Source organism: Zingiber officinale, chromosome 5A (assembly GCF_018446385.1).
Source record: "Zingiber officinale cultivar Zhangliang chromosome 5A, Zo_v1.1, whole genome shotgun sequence".
Lineage (NCBI taxonomy): Eukaryota > Viridiplantae > Streptophyta > Magnoliopsida > Zingiberales > Zingiberaceae > Zingiber > Zingiber officinale.
In genome coordinates, this window is record NC_055994.1 from 117,028,361 (window position 1) to 117,054,323 (window position 25,963).

Here is a 25,963-nt window from a genome sequence, read left to right on the forward strand (position 1 = left end):
TCCAAATAATAAAGTTAAAATCTTCTAATTTTTTATTCTATTTTTAAAAATAAAGTTTTTTATTTTATATTTTAAAAATAAATATTTAAATTTGTTAAAAATAAATAATGTAGTATTTTTGTTTATTTATAATAATATTTTCTAAAAGTTATAATTTTATGAATTAAAAATTTTCAAGTTGAAGACAAGGCTGAACTTTCATCGAAACCCGTTCAACATCGCCAACCCAAACCCTACAACCCAAATCCTCTCTCAACTCCCAACCCTCACGATCCGACCCCCCTTCCAACCCTAGCGTTCTCGGTTTCCTCCGATCCCTCGCTTTGCATGCAGCTTTCTCCAACCTGCTCGAACCCTCGTCGGACACCGCCGTTGCTCTTCAACCCGCATCCAACCCTCGTCGTAGCGGGGCCGTGTTCAAGTAGTTTGTCGCCGGGCCCACGCCTGTACAGTTTGACCCTCGTCGAAATAGTTCGTCGTTGATCTTATCTCAGATCCATCTTAAAGCATTCGGATATATCAAGATCTGGTAAAATTCTGATCTAATCTATGTCATCTCAAATCCATATTTTCATCCAAAGCAGCTTGTGGATGATAGTGATCATATTTCTTTTCTGGTGAAATTCTGTCATAGAGATTGATTTATCGATGACAAACGGTTGCATGGATGCTATTCTCTTCTTTCTTTGTTTTCGCGATTTCATTTCTGTCATTTTTTATTAGTTAGGTACTGCAGTGACATTCACTTCCAGATCCAATCTGCAAACATATCACTTACTGACCAACATAATTAGGGGTCTGGGTTTGTTTTATCCTCTTCTGTTAGGAAAAACTAGTTTAGTAGGGAAGTATTGAAAGAGGGGTGTTTAAGTTTCATAGGAACAACTATTTGGTAGGGAGCTAGTGTTGGGTTTACTTTTCATTTGAATCCATTCATTTTCTGTTCTTCAGGGTTGCTCCTTAAGTTTCATAGTTGATACGAAACATGCTATAGCTAGAGAGTGCTAAAGGATAAACAATTATATACAAACATATCAAAACTAACGGGAACTTGGAAAATGACTACAACAGCCTCTTTTGGATTTCATGAAGCACCACTTAGATCACCAAACAACCAAGCAACTTTAGAAATGACTACTGGTGGATTGATTCTTGAGGTGTCTCACTACAAGAAATTACATCATTCAAATTCATCAACATCCCGACAACTACCAGACTCATTTTAGAAGGTCGACATTTCAATATTGATGGGAAAATGGAGTATTTGCTTTTTCACAGATGTCACAAAAACATCCCCATTCTTGAGCTTTGTTGTTTGGTCCGAACAGAATCAATATCTATGCTGAATAAGTGATTCCCAGGCAGAAGAACAACAATTTTGGTAATGGAACTTATTTCATTTAACAAATCCAGATTGGTCAGTATGGCAGCAGGAAACTCATATATAGGGACACATCCAGATTCTATGTTGCTTGGCCTTCTCATTCAGGCAATTACTAGATATATCAGATAAAACAGCTACAGGAGTATGCCCATTCTGTGTAAATAAGTCCCTTGTGAAGTTTACCACAGGAAACTTCACAATGACCTGCAAGATGATCATGAAATGTGACTTATTAGTATCTGTTCACTCATTCCATGTAGTATCAATATCTGGTTACATAGTAAGGAATTATACACTTCAAGAGTGAATTACTACTAATCACACACACCAACATCAATCTGCAGCATGTATCCATTAAGATGAAAACATTGCACATGTTGGAAATATTACCATCTTAACTGATCCAAATTGTAGAAAATCATGAGGTGTAGGAATCATTGCTAAAGTCTGTAGATCAAAACAGAGAAGAATAAAATTGGTTCTCTTATGATATAATGATACATATTATAATAAGCTGGTAAGTTTTTTTTTTAATAAAAATTTGAGTTAGCTCTAGAAGAACAAACCTGTATGCCAGCTGCTTGTTCAACTCAGCCAATACCTACAATGAATATGAGATACAACTGTTAAGTAACTTTGTTACTTGCCAAGTTCCAGTCCATCTAACTCTTAGTACATATTACAGTGTTTAAGGTAGTGACATAGATTGCATGGTTACAAATTGTGATAAAATGGTAGAGTATTATTTACTATAATGCAAACTAGTCAAGAATTCATTGTGTAACTTAATGATTTGCTAGTTTAGTTATGAACAAGCAATAGGTCAGAGGCAGGATGTTTGGTTCTAAGCCTGATCTTCTCATCTTCCTGAAAATACAAGAAAGAAAAAAAGTCTCTTGAAACATTAAATTTCTAAAGCTTTAACAAATTCAAACATAAATATAGAATTAGATCTTTGGGGTCCATCTACCTTTAATGAGTTTGGAATTGAGTACCTTTTGACATTGATGAAGACATATTTGAATCTCTTTTTTATTAGGAAAAAATTATTTGGTAAAGAGAATATAAAAAAATAGATGGATATATTGGAAGGCTAATCAACCATAACGTAGTTGATAAAGTATAGTAGTTTAGTAATAAAAATTTGTAGAGAAAAAGTGAGAGGGGAAGCCAATTTCTAATGGGAGGTGGCTAGCAAGGGAGATCAACATTCATGCCTTGCGACTAAATACACAAACTAGAGATAGAGAGAAATAGAGGGAGAGAGAGAGCGAGTCAGAGCTAAAGTGCTATTTTGCTTATGCAGTGGATCTCCAATTGCAATTTAAATTATATGTAATACTTTGCCATTTTCTAGGCCTCCAAAGACAGTTCTTTAGCGTAGATGATCCTCATGCTATCACCCATGAGTTTATTGGAGGCTATGGTGCAAGTTTGACAAGGAGCAAATCACTCTCTCCCACCACCACAAGTGTTACGTTATTAAGCATAAGTCAAAAGCATATTAGGTTTCTACTCAAAGAGGAAATCAAAGAATGAGATTGACCATAGGGAGGTTGTTCTTCATGGAGAGGGTAGAAGGTGTCAGAATGAAGGGGAAGGAAACATAACTCTATTTTTGTAGATAGTGACATGAACGAAGGGAGAATTGACTTTGAGGTGGTCATGCTATGTCCCTAGCAAATGTAGGATTTCTAAACTATGGATGCCTTTGACGAAGCAAGCGGTGTATGGGGAGCACAAATTTTACCTTGGTAGGAGAAGTAGTGGAGACATGACACACTTGACTATAGGTATAATAGAGAAAGGAAGTTTGGAGTTCAATAGTGTCATATGCAAGTATAAGTGAAGTTAGATATGACCTTCAAGCTTTAGCACGACCAACGATTGCCCAAGTGTTTTTGTATGATCCATGCAGAGATAGGAATGACTTGCACAAAGAAAAGACAATGTGAAATTCTTATCTTTACATTGAGCTGGTTGATAAAATAGAGTACTCAAGTGGATTCGCAACATTATATACTATTTTTTTGATATCTTAAAATATTTAGAAAACAAAAATATTTAATAAGAGACATCTAAAAATGCTATCTAAATTAGATGCTTATTCTATTCATATAAAGTTTTACACCTAAAAATACATTTCACACAAGTATATTCTTCAAGCTTCATACTTTCACTGCAAAATGCTTCATGCTTATCCTTTGGGTGCTTTCATCAAACTTTGCTTTATGCAATGATCTATAGTAAATATTAGAACGAGAAGTCAAAGATGAGGTCTTTAGTTCAAACCAACTCACTTAAACTTATTATCAAATAAAAAACACGCAATTAGATCCAATCACAATAGAGGAACCAACATTCTAACACCAAAGTTATGATTTTTAACTTTAGCCTCTCTCAATCATGAGAAAAATGCCCATCCCTTCTCTAGCATCAAGTTAATCCAATCATTCAGTTCTAATAATAACTTAATTTTATAATATAAGTAGAATAAAATAATTACTAGCATAGTTCATTTTCTTTCTTGTTTGTTGAATATTTTCTTCTACACCATTATTTTCTTCTGTGCATCTACTATCTTCTATTTGCTTGATAGCTTCACTGTTTTCAAATAAACATAAAACAAAGAGGTTCGTTAATGTGATATGAAGATGACTAACTCTGATCCATGTCTATGTGGTGCGATTAGTTCCTTAAAGCAAATACATGTTGGATCATTCTTACACTTGCTTCTTTTGGATAGAATAGACTGTCTTTTACTAAATGTTTGCCCATATTCAAGATGCGAATTATTGCAAGCATAAAAGAGATCTTTAGCATATGTTCATTAGATAAATTCTATGATTTTTTTTTTCTTTCTTTTACCATTTGATGTTTTATTTGAGAAAAGTACAAATTATTTTTGTGTTGGAATCATCATTAATTAGTCTTTCTATTTTGTGATAAATCATGAATCTATCATCTATCTCATGAAATTGAATAAGACAAAACCAAACTGGATTAGTTTATTGTTTGAACTTGAACTAGCTTGAAACTAAAATAATCATCCAAATTTAATGGCTCGAATTAGATAGTGTGGGAAGAGAGATCAATTAATTTGTTAATAATGCTATATAATATAATAAATAAAAGTTGCATTGTATTTTTCTTTTGGTTATTTTTAAAATTTTTCATTAGTAATAGAGATGAGGATGTTAAGGGCATGTGCGGACATATGACAATGAACATGATAAGATTAAAGAGAAAGTCGGGGTTGTGAAAGGTTTTGAAAGACACATTTAAGATGGTATGAATAAGTATTTAAGTGACCAATCAATGATCCAATTAGTGAGACTATGACAAATATATTCATTAATCGAGGAAGAGGGAGAACAAAGAAGATTTGGTTAGCAATGATAAAAGTGGATAAAATTTATTTAAATATAGATGATGATATAGTAGGAGATGGAGCACGTAGGAGAATTCATCTAGTCGATTCCACTTAGTGGGATAAATGATTGGTTGTTGTTATAGTCTTATTTTCATTTCTTCCTCCTTTGCCATCAAGTCATGGCATGTATCTCTTATTAACATTATTTAGATTTTATAATTATAGTTTAATATAAATATAATATAATAAAACATTAAAGTATTCACTTTCATGCCATGCCATCCCATCCCATCCCATCACATCCCCATGATCTCCCTTGAATTACATTCATTCATCATATAATAAATATTCAATGTCATCATCCCAAAACCAAAGGGAAATTAGAAAGGTATCATAAAGGAAAAAGAGTTAAACTAGAAAAGTTCCCTTGCCCATTCCCTATATTCGTACCTTCGGCTCTCCCTTCTTGGTCTCACAGATTGCACTTTATCTGGTTTTATGATATTACCAGGTTCTTCTCCTCCTCTTCCTCTTTGTTTTTTTTTCTTCGTAGTGATTTTACTTTGCCTCTTGCTAGTTTGGTTTGGGAATCTGGTAGAACAAACCCTAGCACCTTCTCCTATTTCTTCTTCATCATGCTCTTGCTCTTACTCTTACTCTACCTCTTGGAAGTTGGAACGGGCTCTGAGCTCATGCGTTCTCATGGTCATGAGGCTTAAACCTGAATTTTCCCTTGCTCTGCATTTCTTGTTTGCCCACGGACACATCTTTCTTTTTTAGACCTCTCTCTATACTGCCATCAAATGACAGATTTTTATTCTTGTTTTTGGAGTTTTATTTCACAAAAGGGGTTCTAGGTAGGAAAGAGGTGCATAACACAATACAGATTCTTCTTTGCTTGCCATCAGCTAGCTCACCAATTTTTTTTCTTGTTTGCTTTAAAGTTTAGGGATGACAAACATTTACTTTGTCATTCCTACAAATGAAGGAAACAATTACAGGAAGAAAGAGAGGCAAGGAAATAATACAGGAAAAATTGAAAAAATATTTTTCATCCAATTCTTTCCTTTAACGAAAGGAAAGAGGGGAAAAAAATAGAACTCTATTTGTCAAAGGTAAAAAAAGAAAACATAAATCAAATATAGGTTTGAAAAGAATTTAAAAAAAATATTTTTCAAGCTGAAATGAGATTTCCTCTTAAATCAGATAGATGCAATATAGTGAAAAACTGAGAAGATTTTTTTAGTTATTTCCTTCCCTCAAACGTTTTAAGTCAAAGGAAATCGACGAAAAATGTCATTGTGGAAATTTTTATGCCACCTTATTTCTTTCCTTGTTTCATTCTCTCTTTGGAAACACACTTCTCTTGTAGGAAACACACAGTAAGATTATTCATATTTGGTTGTTTTCTATTTGCCTTCTTATTTAAAATATATAGTTTCTACTGAACATTACTCTTTTACTTTAAACTGAAACCATTTTTGATTTCTATTAAACATACATCTTTTACTTGTAAGCTTTTGGATGTCTTCCTGCCACAATAATCATGTAACTGCTTAATTTGTTTATATTTCAGTATAGTTGTCACCTTTCCTGAAGAAAGGAATTTTCATACTTGCTGAAGTTAATGAATGTATCAGGCGTCGTTGGGTGTGATATAGCAACAACTTCCAGCGGCTATTTTGTTTGGCTGTGTTTTGCCACCTGATAAGCTCACTTTTTTTATGTTGATCTCTTGGCAACAAAGCAGATTGATAATAAGATTATTGAGAGTGGGTTTGTCCTATTTATTCAATGAGTGAGTGCTACCATCTTCCTTCACGTTGATTGATTCTGTAAAATAGGAAATTGACTCCACTGGCTGCTATTCAAGTAAATATTTGATCAGTTGAATACACTGAGCTCACCTTGTCATATGTTTTGCTACTATGTGTCTAGGTTCAACTAGATTACTCATTGACGGATCAAATTGTGACAGCACTCAGAAGTGGTTCTGTCGTGCATTTCGCATATCAGAAATAGTCATGAATGCAGCTTGCCAACATTAGTGAGGAGGAATGCAGCGGTACACTGGTACTGGTGGTGGCAGCGGAGTTGGTAGCAATGGCATTGGCGGGGCATCATCAAGAGATAATACCAGGATAGAATCTTCTTATTCAGCATCCAGCTTCTCTAACTCAAGGTGATACACCTACCTTTTATGTTCCTCAGTTTGGCCTTCTCTTTTAAATAAACAAGCTACTCTTCATCCTTGTTGATAGGCTACGTATGTGGGACTTTTGTTTTGTTTTTCTTTTTAGCTTATAAGTTGGATTCCTAAGGAAGTGACTTATACATCATGATTTTGTAGTTGTCAGTAGGCAATTATCTTGTTGACCAACATTTGCATACACCTATTCTAAAACTACCATACTCGAGTTATCTGATAAACAACACAAAAATGGGAAAAAGAGAGGTAGTAGTAAATCAACACGCTTTATTTAGAAAATGTGGCAAGTCCTCCAAGCATTTGCTGAACATGAAACAAACATCATTTTCTTGAGAACTTTATTTGTGATGATGCTTTATTCAATCTTTTACTTTCATCTCCTAATTAGAATTTTGTACCTACAATCACATTGTAGTGCTACTTATAATGGATGTTTCCTTGTTGGACAAAGACCAACTTATCATATTTTACGTTGCAACAACAACGTCAACCAAGCCTTATCCTACTAGGTGGGGTTGACTTTTATTTTATGTTGCAACCAAGTAAAAAAAAACAACACGACTTAAAATTTAATATTGATGACAATCAATTCAAATTATAAGAAAACTTATATATAGTTTATGATTAGTGTCATGCTACTATATCAAAGTATATATAACTAATATTAGATGAAGTACCAACAAAAGAAATAGGGATTTTCTTACACACACTCACTTGAACTGCCTAGTGGATTGCCTTCATCATTTTTTAAAAGGGCCTCCTAACAAGGGCTGCTAGCCACTAGGCGAGTTGCCCCTTGATGAAACTACTTAGGCCTCTTAAGCTGCTTTTTAAAACTATATATGTATGTATACATTGTGCTTGAACTTGTTGAATCTGATGCATGAGATTATACAAGATACATTCATTGACATGGCAATATCTATTGTCTCATCCACTCAATTTTTGTTGTCATATTTACTAGTTCATTCTGATCGGTAGTCATTCATTTAATTATAGAAGCTGAGCTTTACTTTTCAGCTGCATATTATCCGCTCTCAGCCATGTTTAATGTTCTGTCTTGTGATTGCTTCTCCAGGCGACAGTCCCAACTTGCGCCATATAAGCTAAAATGTGATAGAGAATCTCTTAATGGCCGGTAAGCTTTATTCTCCAATCAAGTTAAAATATCTTCTATGATGATGTGGTCCAATTTTTGGTTTTGGTTTTGTTGAAACTGTTGAAGCTAATAAAATTTCAACTTTTTCACATTCTTTATTACCATTTTATCATTACATATTTCTCTCTGCTTAATAGTAAGTTTTAATTGTTTTGTCGCTCAAGTTGCTCTGCAAACTAAGAGAACGGTTAAACAACATTCGATGGCTACCCTAGGCAATTTGTTATCTTAGACCTTCTCCGTGTTCACATTTTAGGCAAATTGTCATCTGAGTTCTTAGCTGTGTTTATATTTTCTTATAGTTCATATAGCACTCATGTCACATCCTTACATTTTATCATGCTCTTTAGACTTGGTCCCCCTGACTTCTATCCTCAAACCACAAACTGTCCTGAAGAAACACTAACTAGAGAGTATCTGCAGTCTGGATACAAAGAGACAGTTGAAGGAATTGAGGTGTGTTTCTGTTAATATCCTTGCTACTGTTTTAATAATAATTTCTTCTTTTGTTTTAAACTTTATTTTATGGAGATTATTGCTCTTTCCCAACATATGCAATTTCTTTATTTTTTTTCTGAACTCATGCTGTTATATTAGATACCATTTTGCTGATTGACTTCTATCTTAGTGCTACTGTCAAGTGTGTGATCAAAGGAAATCGTTTCGTCCCCTTTATTCTTGTTTTGCTATTACTTTATGCACTTACTGTGGGGGAGAAACAATTAGTTTTTTTTTTGTTTTCCATCTAACTAAATTCGTTGATTTGGGAAGAAAGGAAAACTCAAGTTTCAACATTTTATTTGTTGAAAATATAAAATAATTTGAAATTTATTAAGGATGTATTTGAGTTTCATTACGTGTGATATGGGAAAGTGTTTTTTGCCCAAATTTGATAGAAGTAGTATAGCAAAAAGTCGAGGAAATTCTTATGCTTTTTTCTTTCCTCTTTTTCGTCCAAAGAAATTTTGGGAGAATATTTTTTTTTCTCTTTTTCTTTTCTCATTTTCCACCAAAGGAAATAGAGGGAAAGTGCTATTGGGAAATTATTTTGTGATCTTGTTTTTGTTTGCATTTGTTTCCTTTCTTGGAAACACCAAGGTTTAAAATTTCTAGTCGTGTTGGTGTTTCAGTATATGACTGGTGCTGTATCAATATGGTTTTGGTACATTTTAAAATATAAAAAATATTTTTACATTTGATTAAATATTTTTATTAACATTTGATTATTATAGATGCTTATTATTAAGTCAAATTTGAGATGTTGTATGATAAGTTTAAGTTTTGATATTATCTCATGAAATATTTGATTCTTATTTAGTAAAAGTTGATTTAGATTAACTAAATCGATTAAGATGGTTTAAGTTATATTTAATTTAGATACATTTTGATTAGTTTGAAGTTAAATCTAATTTATATGTAAAATGATTTATTTTATTAAATGTTTAAATCTCTTATTAGTTGTAATAAGAGGTTTTGTTTTTTACTCTATTTACCTTTAAGAGGTATGTTTCTCTATTTTAATGGAGGAAAAAAATTTAATAAGGAAGAAAAAAATTAAAGGATAAAAGAGAAAAAAATTAAGACGGAAAAATTTAATGGGGAAAAAGAAATAGCAGTTTAAAAAATAAAAAAAATTCAACCTCTAAAAATAAAAATAATTAAATAAAAATCAGAAAAAAACAAATTGTGTATGCTGTTGCGAGTGTTGCAACCCTACGAAGGCTGTCGCGAGGTTGCGGCACTCTCCGCGCCCCTACGGAGGCTGCTGTGGGGTTGTGTAATCATTCACGCCCCTGTGGGGCCATGGTACCCACTATGACCGCAAGGCCGTCGCGGTGCCATTATGGTGCATGTCGGCGGGCGGAATAGTAAATTCCGCCCATACCAACTGGCATGACATGAGATTTAAAACCATGGGAAACACTATTGATGTTTGCTTTGTTCAAGAATAAGGTTTAGTAAAACAAATGACATACATATCCTGATTTTTATATTATTTGTGTTAGATGGTCTAAGTTGACTTGTACTATCATTAATTTATATGCCTATATCATCTTTGCTATTACTCGGACACTTGTACAATTTTGATTTTGTGAAAAATGGAGTGTTGGAGGGTATATTTAATTCCTTTTTGATGAAAATTTTGAGTGCAATGCTGTCATTCTGCTACAACTATACAATTTGCACAATGGTTTTTGGCGGCTTGGAAAGTGTAAATCCTTGAATCCTATATAAAAGAGAGAAATGTTATAAAGTTGTATTTGATTTATTGATAGTATAAGTTATTTTTCTTACAAAACAAAATTTAGATTTTTTTATTTTGTAGTATTCATGTATGCCTATTAGATATAAATGTATAATTTTTAAATATTTGTATATGTTTTATTGTGTTATTCAATAAATGTTAATTATTTTAATATTTCATACATTTTTTTCATGGATGCCAATACTGCCAACCATAGTGTAAACAAGACTAAGTTTTTGATGTGTTAACATATAACTGGTATGTGTAGACGAATATTTCTTTTGCAAGTGATAAACTCTTTCAATATTAATTATATGCATGTTGCTAACAAATATTACTTTATTATTATATTGTGTCACATTGCATCATTAGCACATGTCTTTTTTTTATGAGAAATTATCAATTGGATGCGTTCATTGATATAATTTGTTAGAAATAAGCTACTCATTTTTTATCAATATAAATATTTTAATTATGTTTTTTAACACCAATTGCATATGCTATATATAACACACTATATTATGCATCAGAGCATATGCGCTATGTTATAGGTAAACCATTTGCCACCTAGAAACACCTTTTTGCTTTAGTTACACAACTTACATGGAACCTAAATCACAAAGTCACAACCTCTTAAATTATATATCCAACTAAAACAAGAATATAATCAAAAGGCATATTCCTTAATGATCAATCATTGTGGTCAAATTGATTATAAGGGTAACAATTGTGGTTTGTCTCTCCAAGCTGTTTTGTAGATTACCAGTATTACTGATACCAATTCTGCAAACCGTAGTGCTAACTACTAAAACTGAGATTTTAACGTATTAGCATGTAACTTGTATGTGCAGACTTAACTATTTCTTTCACAAGCGATTGACTTTCATATTAATTATATGCACGTTGCTAATATCATTAATTCTGTATTATTATATCGTGTTTCACATTGTCTGATTATCATATATATATATATATTTTAATATGAAATCATCAATTGAACAGATTGATTAATATAATTTGTTTGGTATGTTTTTAGCACCAATTGTGTATGCTATAGCATACTACATTATGCCCTCAGAGCATATGCTGTGGGTAAACCATTTGCCACCTTAAAACACCTTCTATCTTTGGTTACAGAACTTACACGGAAGCTAAATCACAAAGTCACAACTTCTTAAATTATCTATCCAATTAAAACAAGAATGTAATCAAAAAGCATATACCTCAATCATTGAGATCAAAATGAATATAAGAGTAACAACAGTTGTTTGTCTCTCCAAGCTGTTGTACGGATGACCAGTATTAGTATTATTGATATGATTTGTGATATTGTCCTCATCCTCTTTATTTTAAGTATAGTGAAGCTTTGAAAAATGAATCAGATAGAAGGTTGAGCTGCCTTTGTATTTGTAGGGCCTTCTGTTGAACCTTGACTGAATTGGTTGGGTATTGATGAAATTTATTGAACTATGTAGTTTATACACTTTGAATGGCTAAGAAAATGCCTTCAAAATGAGAAAAAATTCAATCAATTAATAATAGTTCTTGGTGGCTTTAAACATCCTGCTTTAGCTATCTGCTATGTTTAGAATTTGAACAACCTATCTTAGGCATCTTACTAACTTATTTTGAGGCTCTAAAAACAATCAGTTTTAGTTTTATTTTTATACTCATTCAGTAGGTTATATGTAATAACTAATCCAATTGGTATACCATTTCAAATTCTGTGGTAACCTACTTTTTCCTTTTAGAATACTGTAATGTGCTGTGTATGTCATACCCTTGATGTTTATTGTATGTATCAAGAAATCTGCACCCATACTATTCATTAATATCATTATAGGAATACACCTTTATTGGTTAAAAATACTAAAAAGATTTTGCTTTAATAACAAGCTTCTACAAGAACATCTTGGCAGTTAGTGTTGATTTATCCTTTCTACATTAAATGAATGCTGAGTTATCCAGAACTACATGCTCAAAATCTATTCCCACTTGCTCTTTTGTAATTACTTTTGCGCCTTATCCCTATCTCTCTCAAGTTTTTTTGATTTTCCTCTTTTCATTTTGCCTTCTATTTTTTACTGAGCTAATATTTTGTCTCTCTTAATGTGCCAGGAAGCTCGAGAAATTGCATTATCTCAAGGTTTCAGCTTCTCAAAACCCGAGTCCATCTTAAAGTTGAAAGAGGTGAAACTTGAATTCTAATTTTAATTTTTTTGCCAATTTTCTCAATGCTTTCAGTATTTAGGTGTGGTCAGATTTGTGGTCCTTGAGTTGTGAGTGGTTAGATTTTCCATTTTTCTGGAATGTTTTTAATTTTAATAATAAAAAAAAGGGCAGCTCGGTGTGCACGAAGCTTCCGCTATGTGGGGTCCCGGGGAAGAATCCATTGTACGCAGCCTTATCCAGCTTTTTGCAAGAGGTTGTTTCCAGAATTCGAACCTGTGACCTTTTGGTCACACAGCAACAACTTTACCGTTGCGCCAAGGCTCCCTTTCAATATTTTTAATTTTAATGATGAAATTAAATGTTTCCAAAGATTTTCAATCTTCTAGATTCTTGGGTTACTAAATTCTCAAAAACTGGCTACTATGAGACTTCTAGAGACCCTATTCTGCATTGGTTATTAAAATTGGATTTTTTTTATTAAGAAGGTTTATTAATACATTGAAACAATGCCCTTTTTATATACTTGACCCAAGTAAATATCACAACTCGTGAAATATAATATTTTAATTTAACTCAGCAAGTCAAAACATACTAAACTTCTAAATACCTAAAGTAGAACAACTACTAAAATAGAATTGTTTTTAAATTGAATTACAATTCAAAATTCAAAATGATTTCTTTTGCATCATTCTACCAGATTGAGCAGAACTTGACCCTAGGTGAGGTGCCAACATCTTCAATTGAGTTGTCATTTCCAATGTGCAAGAAATAGCAATAACATCTCCTAAATTGTATCCTTCAAGTATCATAATTGTTTCATTATTGGGAAATTAATTCCTCTTGTTCCTCCTTTTGAGCCCTTTTTATTAATAAGAAATTGTTTGATTGTAGGTGAGGATGATTTACTTGTTTTTATAGCAATCATGAGGCATGAAAGTGATAATGCAAACCATATCCCACAAAAGCTCAACTTGTGAAAAAGTTGATATACAAGGATGCAACAATGTTAATATACAATGATTAAGACTTAAATTTCTCGTAGTAAATTAGCATATCTTTTAATTAAAAAATTATAATAGTACTCAAATGAATTCATAATTAAATAAATTAGCATTAAAATTATTTTCTCACAATATGAACAAATAAATTCTACATGACTAAGTAGATGATATATGAGATTGAATTTTAGTTTGTCATATGACTTTGTATTTTTTAATAATCATCATTTATTACAATCAATTTCCTTGTATCTATATATATCTCTTTATTGTACACTATAAAATTGTTTATTTGGTGGACATAAGTTCAACAAACTAACTCTTAATGCTAACTAGGGTTAGATAAATTACCATATGACACATACAAAATAAAGACTTAATTGCTTTAGTGTATTTGAAATGGATGTCTTGCATTCGTAGTCCATGAAGATTATTTTGTTGCTCCCACGGGTTGGTGCAGTTGATATCTGCATGAGTGCTTGATGCAGTAGGTCTTGAAATCAATTCTCAGCTAGTGCGAAAATGTCTTCTTGGGTGCCTGACCTCCCCATGCAAAGGGCCGCTATGCTAAGACAAATGTCCTCGTGATTTACCTCCTTTCAGAGTGTGTGGGGTTGTTTGGAAGGGCCACTAAAGTAACAACTTCACCTTTCGATGCAATGAAGATTAATTTGTTTAATTTCTGTTTTTTTTTTAATTTATTTTTTAGGTCGTAACATGAATGAGTTATAATTTGTTATCTTGAGCTCTAGTTAGTATGTTCTCTAAAAAAGTCAACCAGAGAATCTTCTAAGCACGGAGTAGGAATAAGATTCAAGGTGGCAGTAGGATGGTTGACTGAGTGGATGTGCGGACTATGGGGTGGAATATGAGTGCTTAGGTGGAATACAAAGATGTTTGTGATGTTAGGGATGCAAAAGTGGAAGTAGGATGTAATGGTATAGGAACAGAAAGTGCCAAACACTAAATTGAAAATTTTGCTCTAATACCAAATTGACTTAACATCAAAATTGAACCATAAACTAAACCTGCATTGAGAACTGGAACGAATTTGATGCAGAAGGGGATAACTATCTCAGAGTATGGAAGGATCTCACAGAAAAATTAACAAAGGGAGATTTTTATTACTTGAAACATCATCAATACATTGAAACGATGCCCTAACTAAACTGGAAAACAAATATCATAAATTGAAAAAATGCAATAATCCAACTAAGCAACTACTAAATCAAAACATACCAACTTCTCAACACTAAAATCAGAATAATTCCCCAAGTCAGTTACAATTCAAAATTCAAAATACAGATTGATTTCTTTTTGTATCACTCTTTCCTTTTCCTACTCTTTATGCTGTTAATGTTCTGTAGTGATGGGCTGCTGCAAACAGGTTCTTCTTAAGTGCTGATTATCACCATAGTTGGTATCCTGAAACTGACGGTGAAGAAATTTCAGTTTGGTTGAGGATTGATATCTTAGCTTAGGATAAAATTTTAAACCTTCACCTAAAAAGGCTAATTTCTTTTCTCTCCCTCTCTTTCTTTTTGGTCAGTATGATCATCATTAACCTGGATTTACTTTTGGTGCAGGATATTAGAAATTCGTTGTCTTTACCTAGTATTTTTTCTGCCTTATCTTTAATGTAGAAGATGCACTTATCTTGTATTTATATGCTTAATTATAAGCATAATATAATGTCAGTACCAGTAGATGTTCCCTGACCTGTTTTGATCCTAAGAAGTTTCAGTAGTAATCTACTTGTATATTTTCCCCCAGGTAGTCATTTAAAACAATAGCATATTGAATAAGGTTGCACTCATTTCTCACGTGAACATTTTTTGTTGATTTTGTTTTTGAAGCAATTACGGAAGCGCCTTAGAGCTATCAACGAATCTCGTTCTCAAAAACGTAAGGTAATTGCTAATGTTTTATTATACACATACTGGTTAGTGGTTGTTATTTAATGTGTCTGCTCAAATATACATATTCTCGGTTCCATTGTTGAGTGATCAATTCCTTCTCCCAATGATTTAACAGGCTGGCCAGGTTTATGGAGTTCCTCTTTCTGGTCAGCTATTAACAAAATCTGGTGTCTTTCCTGAGCAAAAGCCGTGTAATGAAGATGGTCGCAGAAAATGGATTGAGGTTTATAATCAGTGTCTTTTGTACCCATAGAGACACTTTTTTTTTAAACGACAGGCCTTTAAATTTATATTCTCTTAAATTAGGCTTTTATCATTGCTTTTATGGTTTGGTTTCAAGCAAGAAAGACATAATTTATCCTGTATATCCATTTCGCATAAATTTATCATTATATATTCCATAAATTTTACTGCATCTAGATTAATTTTGTTCAACCAATATAATATATCTATTCATTCATTTATCATGATAGCATATGATATTATACTTTGTTACCTAAACTTAGGCATCAGTATCTAACACATGATGGTGTTTGATAGCTTATTTTTTGAAAAAATTCCTTTGTGGGTGTCATTATTTTTTTTAGAGGAGTGGGTGATTGGATATCAAAGGTCTTGAAACTTCATTGTTCAATGTAATTTTCTCTTCTTTTCTTGATATAAATGTGTAGTTTTCTCTCGGTGATATAACTAATGTTTAAAAAGGTATCATTTTGTGTTGAAGTTTCAGTCTGCAGTCGAAATGATGTGGTCTTCATATTGTGTTGTATCAGGACTTGTTACATTTTGAAGGCTGCCCAGATCAAGTCAAATAAGTATTAATCCTATAATTCTTTTAACTTAACATGTTTCTCCAAATGTAAGTCTATTAATTATAAAGTCAATTTCATTAAAATTTTGGAGCAACTAACAAAAACATAAGGAACATTTCAACTTGACTAGTGATTATACCTCACTAATTCCCGCCATGAATTGGATGAAAGTTCTCATTATTATGTCATCCATGTGAGATCTATCCCATAATTTTCTGACTCCAATTACATAATGCTCCATCGACGTCTAGAATTGTATGACTTCTCATTTAACCACTCCAACTTAGACTGACACAATTTGAAATGATAAATGCATAAAAATGTGTAGTTTCTTTCAATTTTCGTTAGTATCCTGGATGAGTAGTTCCCATCACATTTATATTCTTCCTGATATTCAGGTTGATATTTGCAGATACTTTATCTAGCTAAATTTAGATGAACATTCTGTTGTTGCTATTTTGTGTTGGTATGTTTGGTTATTGACATAGTTTTTATTTTACTGCCTGTGCAATTTTTGGCAGTTATTTTAGTTTTTTTTTTTTTTTGTGAATTATGGTTTCTATTCTCTCCTGGTTTATGGTATTCTACTCTTTTGTGATAATTTTAACTGTTTGTGTTTTATGTGCACAGGCCTTATCACAACCACATAAGCAATTGCATTCCTTGTCCGACCATGTTCCTCATGGTTATCGACGCAAAGCTCTTTTTGAAGTTCTTATCCGGCACAATGTTCCATTTTTGAGGGCATCTTGGTTTATAAAAGTTAACTATCTCAATCAGGTTGATAAACATGTGGGAAATAATCAATGTTTATTTGTTTTCCTAGTTTCAATAGAAATGTTATTCCACATCATTGAAATATTATTTGCAGGTGCGACCTTCCTCAATTAATGTGTCATCAGCGGCTCTTGATAAAGCACATATAGCTCGATCTGATTTGTGGTCTAAAGATGTGGTTGAGTACATGCTGCAGCTCCTGGATGAATTTTTTCCTAAAGATGGTTCTAATGTGCCTTTTCCCAATAAGAATCAATCATCACAAAATTATATTGGTGTCCATTATGAAACATCACAAAAAGTTGACTCTTGTTCTACTCCTGATGCCGACGAACCTTCTCTACATTTCAAATGGCAGTATATGTGTCGCCTGGTACTGTGGCATCTTGCAGAAGGTCTAATGCATCCTGCTCCTATTATTGAGTTCATTCTCAATCAGCTTCAGGTTATCTCTTGTTTTGTTGGCAAAAAGTTTTCGGATTAAATGGATCTTCACAGGAATATTTTTTGTTTAATTTATTTGTTCAGGAAAAGGAATCACTGGAGGCTTTTGAGTTGCTTTTGCCATTTATATTTGATGTGATTGATAGTGTTGCACTCTCACAGACATACGTACGCACGGTTGTAGACCTACTTGCCCAAAAAATACATGATCTTTCATCCAATTTCTCAAGTTCAATAAATACATCAGAAAAGTTATCATTTATAGATTCAATTGTTGAGATAGTGCGGTACCTGATGGTTTCTGTACCTGATACCTTTGTTGCCTTGGATTGCTTTCCCTTGCCAGCCTGTGTTGTTCCTGATTTACATTGTAAAAATGCATACCTGAAGTCACCAGATTCTTTATATAATAAGCAGTTTGATACTCGGGATGCATATCTTCGTTATTTGTCATGTGGTTACATTATCTCCTCTGTCCACAAACGTGCTTCAAATCTTTCAAAGATTGTAAACCCAAGCCTTCAAGCTCATGGAGCTGCCAAGGTTTTACAGGTTCTGGATAGAGCTTTGATAACTGGAAATATAATGATTGCTTATACTTCTCTATTTGAAGATTTGTTAGATACAGTTGTTGAAGAAAGATGGATTGCAGAAATAAGTCCTCCATTGCGATCTTCCTTAAAATGGATTGGGACCATTACTTGGTCTTTTATTTGTTCTGTATTCTTTTTATGTGAATGGGCCACATGTAATTATCGCGATTGTCGTACTTCCATGCCTCGCCATGTCAAATTTTCTGGAAGAAAAGATTTTTCACAGATATATTTTGCAGTATCAATTTTGAAGCTTAAGATGGAAGACTTGCTCAACTCAAATCAATGCCGGGAGAGAAAATTTTCAGTTGGCCTATGTGGGAAAAACAGCTCTGAGCAAGATACTTTGTTAGGCGGGACAGTGGTGGAAAATGTCTGTGTTGCTAGAAATAATTCAAAGGCATTACCTGATAGGAAGAATAAAAAAGGCATATTTGAAAGTCCTGGCCCATTGCATGACATTCTTGTTTGCTGGCTGGATCAACATGAAATAGGGAAGGCAGGAAGCTTCAAGGATGTTGAACTTTTTCTTTTGGAACTTATTCGGAATGGGATATTCTATCCTCATGCTTATGTAAGGCAGTTAATTGTGAGTGGGATAATGGACAAGGATGATAATTTGTTGGACTTGGAAAGACAACAAAGACACCGAAGAATTCTGCAGCAACTTCCTGGATATTGTTTGTTTAATATTTTAGAAGAAGCAAGAATTGTTAATATCCCATTCTTAAGTGAAATTTCTCATGCCTACTCAAATGAACGTCGACTAGTTCTTCAAGGACGTCTGTGCAGTAAATCCAATGAGCTAACCATTAGAGATGATGTTGGTTCAACTTTTTCATTGCAAAATGATACAGATTATTCAACTGGTGCTCCAGAGAGTCATCATGCTAAGATAGACCGAGTTACACAGCTGAAAATTTTAATTTCAAATTTTCTGCGGTTTCCTCTTCCTTATACCATGCCAATGGTATCTCCTGATGAATCAAATGGAATTTCAAAAAGGATATCTGGTTCTTTGGAAAGCAAAGTTGATACCGCTGAAGAGAAAATTGGCTGTGATGAATGCAGGAAAGAGAAACGGCAAAAGCTTACTGATGATAGAACCTCTATCCTGCAAGGGTTTTCATCACATCACTCAGACGATGAAGGTAATTGGTGGGTAAAGAAGGGACCTAAATCCCAAGAATCTTTCAAGGTTGAACATCCACCTAAGCTAATTAAAAATACCTCAAGAGGTAGGCAAAAGATTGTGCGTAAAACACAGTCTTTGGCACAGTTAGCATCTACGCGAATTGAAAGTAGTCAGGGAGCATCTACTAGCCATGTATGTGACAACAAAATTGGTTGTCCCCACCATCATTCTGGTCCTGATGCAGAAGCTCCAAAAGATGCCAGTAGGATAATATCAGGAATCCAAAGTGATATTTGTAAGGCACTGAAGCAATTAAGATTGCTTGAGAGAAGATCTATCTCAATTTGGTTATTGAAGTCAATTAGGCAACTTATTGAAGAAAATGAAAAAGCTCCTTCTAAAGTGAGCAATTGTTCTGATGTTTTCTCTGTATCACCTGATGACCGAGGTTCTTCAAGATGGAAACTAGGCGAAGATGAATTTTTGTTCATTATTTATATATTCGATATTTCTTGTGATTTAGTTTCAGCAGTAAGGTTTTTGATATTGTTGTTACCTAAAGTAATATCTAGATCAAGTACTGTCATGCATGGTGCAAGGAACTCCATGTTACCAAAAAATAGAGAAGGTCAAGTTTGCCAGATTGGGGAAACCATTCTATTCTCATCCCTGCAGAGGTACTCTCTTCTATGCATTACTTGGTTGCTGAATATTTTACAAACATTTCTTTGTTTGCTGTTGATACAATTTGTTTTTGTTGGCTCTACTTACCTCTCTTGTGTGGTTAATCGTGCATCTTTCCAAACATGTCTTCCTCCTTTATTTGCATTCTCACCATAGTTAATGTTCTTATTTCCATGGGATCAACATCTCTTATACGATTTTCTCTGTTTTCTCATTTTACAAGCATTTCTTAGATTCCAGAGTCTTTTTGTGGGTATTTTCTGATTTTATGTATGCATTTCTACTACATTATATGAAGTGCTCATAAAGCTACAACATTCTGCCATATAGTGTGATTATCTTTGTTACTAAATCATAACAAATGAAACCCAGGTTTGTTCCATTGATACCATCAACATCTAGATTGATGAAAAACACTTCTAGATGAATGAAAGAATTTATTTCCATCTCAAGTTGATCTTTTAGTAACCATTCATCATGACACAGCTGTTTGGTTGCATAGTTAACTCTCCTAAATGTTGGGATAAGGACTTGTGATGATACAACTTTTGGTTGTGTTAGCAGAGAGCTGTTATTACAATGTGGTAATATGTTTCTAAAGGGTTGTATCAAAATTCGTTCTCATTTGGTATTCTGGATTGTGGTTAATGAAACTACACATTTTAAAAAAAAGAACGGAAAGCAATTGCTTATAATTCAGTTGATTTGAGGAGATTGAGGGAGTTTAAGTTGCAGATGTAATTATAACAATATAAATTAACATGTCATAGCTTGTAAATAACCTTATTGTCACATGTGGCGTGCACACATATTATAACAATATAAATGTACATGGTCATATTTTGTAGTATCCCAGTGGGGCCTAGTGACATTTTAAAAGTGGTGGTTCTCTTCATTGATAATTCGACAATTTATCAAATGATGCATTTATTTCCCAAAATAGCTCTCCACTCAACCCATTTCACTTGACCCGTTAGCACCTAACTAGCAATTAGCTGGTTGAGATTCCAACTGATTGATGGCCATCGTGCATTTATGTAAAAGTTTTTGACGGCTAGCAATTGACTACTAGCCGTTAAACATTTTGTTAAAAGTGCTTAACAATCATATAAAGTTTGAAATTAGAAAAAATAAATATGGAGTATGGACAAATTCAATGGAATACTAGGAGTATAACGTTCTTCATTAGGCACAAATTTGAAGCTTCTAGGACCCTTAAATACGTTGGGCCAAGTTCAAGATGGCCTTATAGGGTTCAAAATATAGGAAAACAAATATGAAATACTTAAAGGAAAACTAGGAATACAATGCCCATATAACATGAATCTAAAGCCTCTAAGCCTGTTAAATATTTTTGGTCAATTGTCCTTGATAGCCTTATAAATTCAAAATATAGAAAAGTTAACATGAATGGGCTCCGAGGAACACTAGGAGTGTCATACTACCTATTTTATACAAGTTCAAGACCTTCAGGGTTGCTAAACACTTTTGGCCTAAATATTTTTGGTTAAAAGTGCTTGAAAGCCATATAGGTTCATTATCTAGCAATAAACATAAATAGACTCAGAGGAACACTATGAGTGTGATAATGCCCATTTTACACAAAGCCTAGACATTTAAGGCTGTTGAACACTTTTGACCAAAAGTGTTTAGTGGCTTGTAGCTGACTAGATGTTATTTCTAATTGCTAATTATCAAATAAAATAATTATTTAATTATCAATTAAATAATCTAATTGTTAATTATATAATAACTAATTATTTTAATGTTAGCAACCAAAAAAGCTAATTATTTGATATATTAATTTAACTACTAATTATTTGATGTTGAATAAATTAATTATTTGATTAATTTTAAAGCTATGCTATCTTTTGAGAACCTATTTAAGATAATTGATTAATTTTTAAACAAATTAAATTATCAATTTTATGATTTAATTGAATAAATAAATTAATTACACTAGTGTTATGAGATCATTGTTTAATTATATAAATTTAATTATTTAATGTAATTAATTAATTATTAAGGGTACTAATTTACTAATTTAATGGCTTAATTGAAGCATGCATTAAATACAATATGAGCATTGCGAGAAGTTTGTTAAATTATATAAATTTAATTATTTAGAGTAATTAATAATTAAATGATTAATTTATTTTTTTATCAGTAGCAACATCCAATACAGTCCATTGTTGGCCGTTAATAATTTTTGGCTAAATGTGCTTGATGATCTTGGAGGCTTTTGATTGGTTCCAAATGGGCACCATTGCACTCTTAGTGTTCCTCTGAATCTACCCATATTTTTTTTCTTCTATTTTTGAGTCCTTTAGGGTTATCAAACACTTTTAGCTAAACTAGAGACTTCAGATTCATGCCAAATAGGTATTGTTGCACCCCTACAACTGTTCATGTTATTATTCCTAATTTTAAGCCCAATCAGATTGCTAAACACCTTTGGCTAAAGACCTTGATGGCTAGCAGTTAACTAGAATCTCATATGGTTGATACTAGTGGGATAACAAGTCAAGTGAAGTAGGTTGGACGGGGGGCATTTTGGGAAAGAGGTGTACTCCTTGGATATTCAGGAAACTTAGGTGCACCTTTGGCATATTTCTGTTGATATTTTAAATTGAGGCCTAGTCTTTTATCACCATTCATAGGATTTTTCATCAGTTATATTGTTCTTGTTTACCTTAACAAATTATTAGCAAAGTGACACTTATTTAGTTAAGGGTGCATGAAATATTTGTGTGTCAGAGTTCTGTTGTAGTTTTGGGATGCCATTAATACTTTCCATTTGTTTTATTTGTTTTTCCATATGCTGGTTCAGGGCTAGACAACATATTTTCAAAACCATCTCTTAGGAGTTTTGTCTGCTTGAAGAGAAACATTGCAAACATATTTGTTAATAGTGCATGAAATATTACCTTGTTAGAATTCTATTGTAGTTTTGGGATGCCATCAATACTTGCCATCTTATAAATTGCATGTTGCCTTTTGTTCGTGCTTGATTTTACCTATATGTTGTCTTAGGGCCATACAACATATTTGCAAGTGTCTCTTGAAGAGTCATGTGAAGGAGATGAGACACGTCCAAGATGTGGTACCGTGGTGCATGTTATTTGTAGATAATATTATTTTGATAGATGAGACATGTGAAAGAGTAAATGCTAAACTCGAATTATGAATTTAAGGTTAGTAATATTAGGCGTAATGAGACAATTATTAAGATAAGAGACGACGAATTGAGAGAGATGTTTTACATTAAATACAAGTAGGTTGGTTAAAATGGAGAAAAGCGTCAGATGTTCTTTGTGATCGTAAAGTACCTTTAAAACTTAAAAGAAAGTTTTACAAAACGACGGTTAGACATGTTATGTTATATGAAGTTCAATGCTCGGCTATGACTTGAGCACATGAGCAGAAGATTGAAGTTGCAGAGATAAAAATGTTAAGGTGGATGTGTGGACATGCAAGAATGAACAAGATAAGAAATGAAAATGTTAGAGAGAAAGTCGGGGTTGCATCTATTGAGGAAAAAACTTTGGGAGACACGTTTAAGATGATACAGGAAGAATTCATATAGACGACCCCACCTAGTAAGATAAGGCTTGAATGTTATTGTTGTGTCTTGTTTATGTGAAGAGAACCACTGAGCCAATCGAAATGGGCGAAACATTTTGCGCATCGTGTGACTCCCTCGGTCACCACAGAAGGGTCGCGCGACCCCCATGGTAAATTTTTTCATATTTTAATCATTGGCTTTTTTTGAGTTTGGTTTAAGTTAAAACCTCTCATATTACCTTAATGACTTGGGAACATATATGTTTTATCATCCTAACTTAAACATAAATGGGCTACTAAACAATCAAACGGGAACATTGATGGTGCAGTCATACCTCAAGTGGTTGAATTTGACCAAGTGGTTTTAATCTGTTTTACAAAATGTTTTAGTTAGGTTAATGTTGTGTTTGCTAATAAGGTTTGTCAACTGTTACTCTAATAACTTGGGAACATGTATATTTTATTACTCAAATTTAAATGGGTTATTAAACAATCAAAAAGGGAAGATTGATGGTGCAATCATGCTCCAAGTGGGTTTGATGTGTTTAACAAAACATTTAAGTCAATGTTATGCTTGTTGATGAGTTTTGTCAAGTGCGTAGGTGTAAAAATTAGTATTCTAAATAGTGGCCACCTAGGTGGGAGGTGACCATCAACTGCATTGCCTTTTGTCTTAGGCGGTCAAAGATGAGGCGAGGCTGGTGAGGTAGGCGGGGCGTGCGTGAGGCCGGCGATGTGGGCGAGGCAATGGGTGAAGCAATCAAGTTGGCAAAAAGTGATTGCGTTCGCTCCCAGTGCCCCCGCCAATCTGTCACAGGGCCAACACGGGGGAGGAAAATCACGGGTGACTACTCGTCCTTGGAATAGTGACTAACACATGAGGGAGGTATTTACCTTGGCTTCATCGAGATTCAAACTCCAGATCTCAAGTCGGCAACACCGCATGCACTAACTACTAGACCGTCACGAGGGGACAATGGGTGAGGCAATCAAGGTAGTAGGTGAGGTAGTCAAACTCAACCAAATTTAAAAATTCCTAGATATATTAATACACCTCTCATTTCCAAACGATAAATAACTCCACCAAACCATCAAGTCACTCAACCCACCTTCTGCTTGGAACCACCCCCATCAGTGTGGTCACTAGCATACTAGGTTAGTTTTTATAAATTTCTAGTAGGTTCTTGTTCTAGTTTTTGATCTTTTATTTAATTATTAAAAATTAATGGTGAAAAATGAGAAACAATCGGAGATGGAATTGAAGCGAAAGTCTAGTGATATTGTTTAGGATTATGAGGTGTTGTATTGCAAAGAAAAAAGAGATTGGATTATATGCAAATTGTGTAAGAGACTTATTTAAGGGAGGAGTTTACCGAATGAAACAGCGGGTATTGTAGGACAAGTTAAAGCATCTCCTAAAGCATCCGTTGAAGACAAAAAAAAGAGCTTACCTTGAAAATAGAAAGAATAAGAAGCTAGAAAGGGTGAAAGAACTAAAAGATGAAGGTGGAAGTAAATATAGCTGGTGATGTAGAGGATGATGATGATAAGTATGGTGGGTTGGGGGGGGGGGGATCTTCTAAAAAAATGTTAAAGCACTTCGGGCTTATTGATAAGTGGCATCTGCAATTGTTCCAATAAAGGCAAGACAACAAAACATAAATGATATATTAAAGTTAAAGTTTTTAAATAATGTGCATGAGTACCTTGCAAGATGGATTTATAAGGCGGGGGATTCCTTTTTATGCAAATGACAATTAAAGTTTTAAACAATTTGTAAAGGTGGTTGACCAATTCAGCCTAGGTACAAACCTCCAAATTAATATCTTCTAAAAGAGCCTCTTTTAAAGTAAGAAGTTACGACGAAATTATCTCTAAAAAATATGAAGAGTGGATTAAAAATGGATGTTTAATTTAACCGATGCATAAACAGATCACAAGAGAAGAAGCATTATGAATTTATATATTAATTGCAAACTTGACACTTTATTATGTAGTTTTATTGAAGAATCTATGGAGGCACACTCCAGGGCTTACATCTTCAAGTTTGTGGAAAAAATCATCAATGAAAATGACCATCAATCTGTTGTTCAAGTAGTGCCGGATAATGCGACAAATAATATGGTGTTCTAGTGTTCTAACTCATCTTAATTAATAATTTTCCGTTCCTATCCACCCCCTCTAAGGGGAAACCAACCTTAACAATAAGATCCTTAGAAGAGCTTTTAATTCTTAGATGCAATACACAAGTTTTGATTAGTTCCCCATGTACGACCATACAAGGGCAGATTTTCTTTAATTGTCTTTTGAAAACGATATTAAAGTTGATAGAGTGTTGAGATTTTGTAATGTCTAGAAGGGTGGTTGAATAGACGATTCCTAAAATAAATTTTTTTTTTTTTTTTTTTCAAAATTGCTCTTGCAAATGCTAAGTCTTAATCACAATGTTTGTTGATTAAATATATAGGCAACAGAAAGGTAAAATAATGATAACA

General features: G+C 33.4%; 1 protein-coding gene across 1 annotated transcript; it reads left to right on the forward strand.

Annotated features, from left to right (window-relative positions):
• The first annotated feature begins 201 nt into the window (after positions 1-201).
• LOC121979922 (mediator of RNA polymerase II transcription subunit 12-like) lies at positions 202-25,601 on the forward strand. The gene is made up of 12 exons (XM_042531898.1): positions 202-529; positions 6,334-6,555; positions 6,736-6,939; positions 8,045-8,104; positions 8,476-8,581; positions 12,489-12,560; positions 15,397-15,450; positions 15,575-15,682; positions 16,902-17,051; positions 17,143-17,493; positions 17,577-19,897; positions 25,466-25,601. Exons 3-12 carry the CDS (start codon positions 6,815-6,817, stop codon positions 25,599-25,601), a joined length of 3,483 nt encoding a protein of 1,160 aa, XP_042387832.1. The 5' UTR covers positions 202-529; positions 6,334-6,555; positions 6,736-6,814.
• The last annotated feature ends 362 nt before the right edge of the window (positions 25,602-25,963 follow it).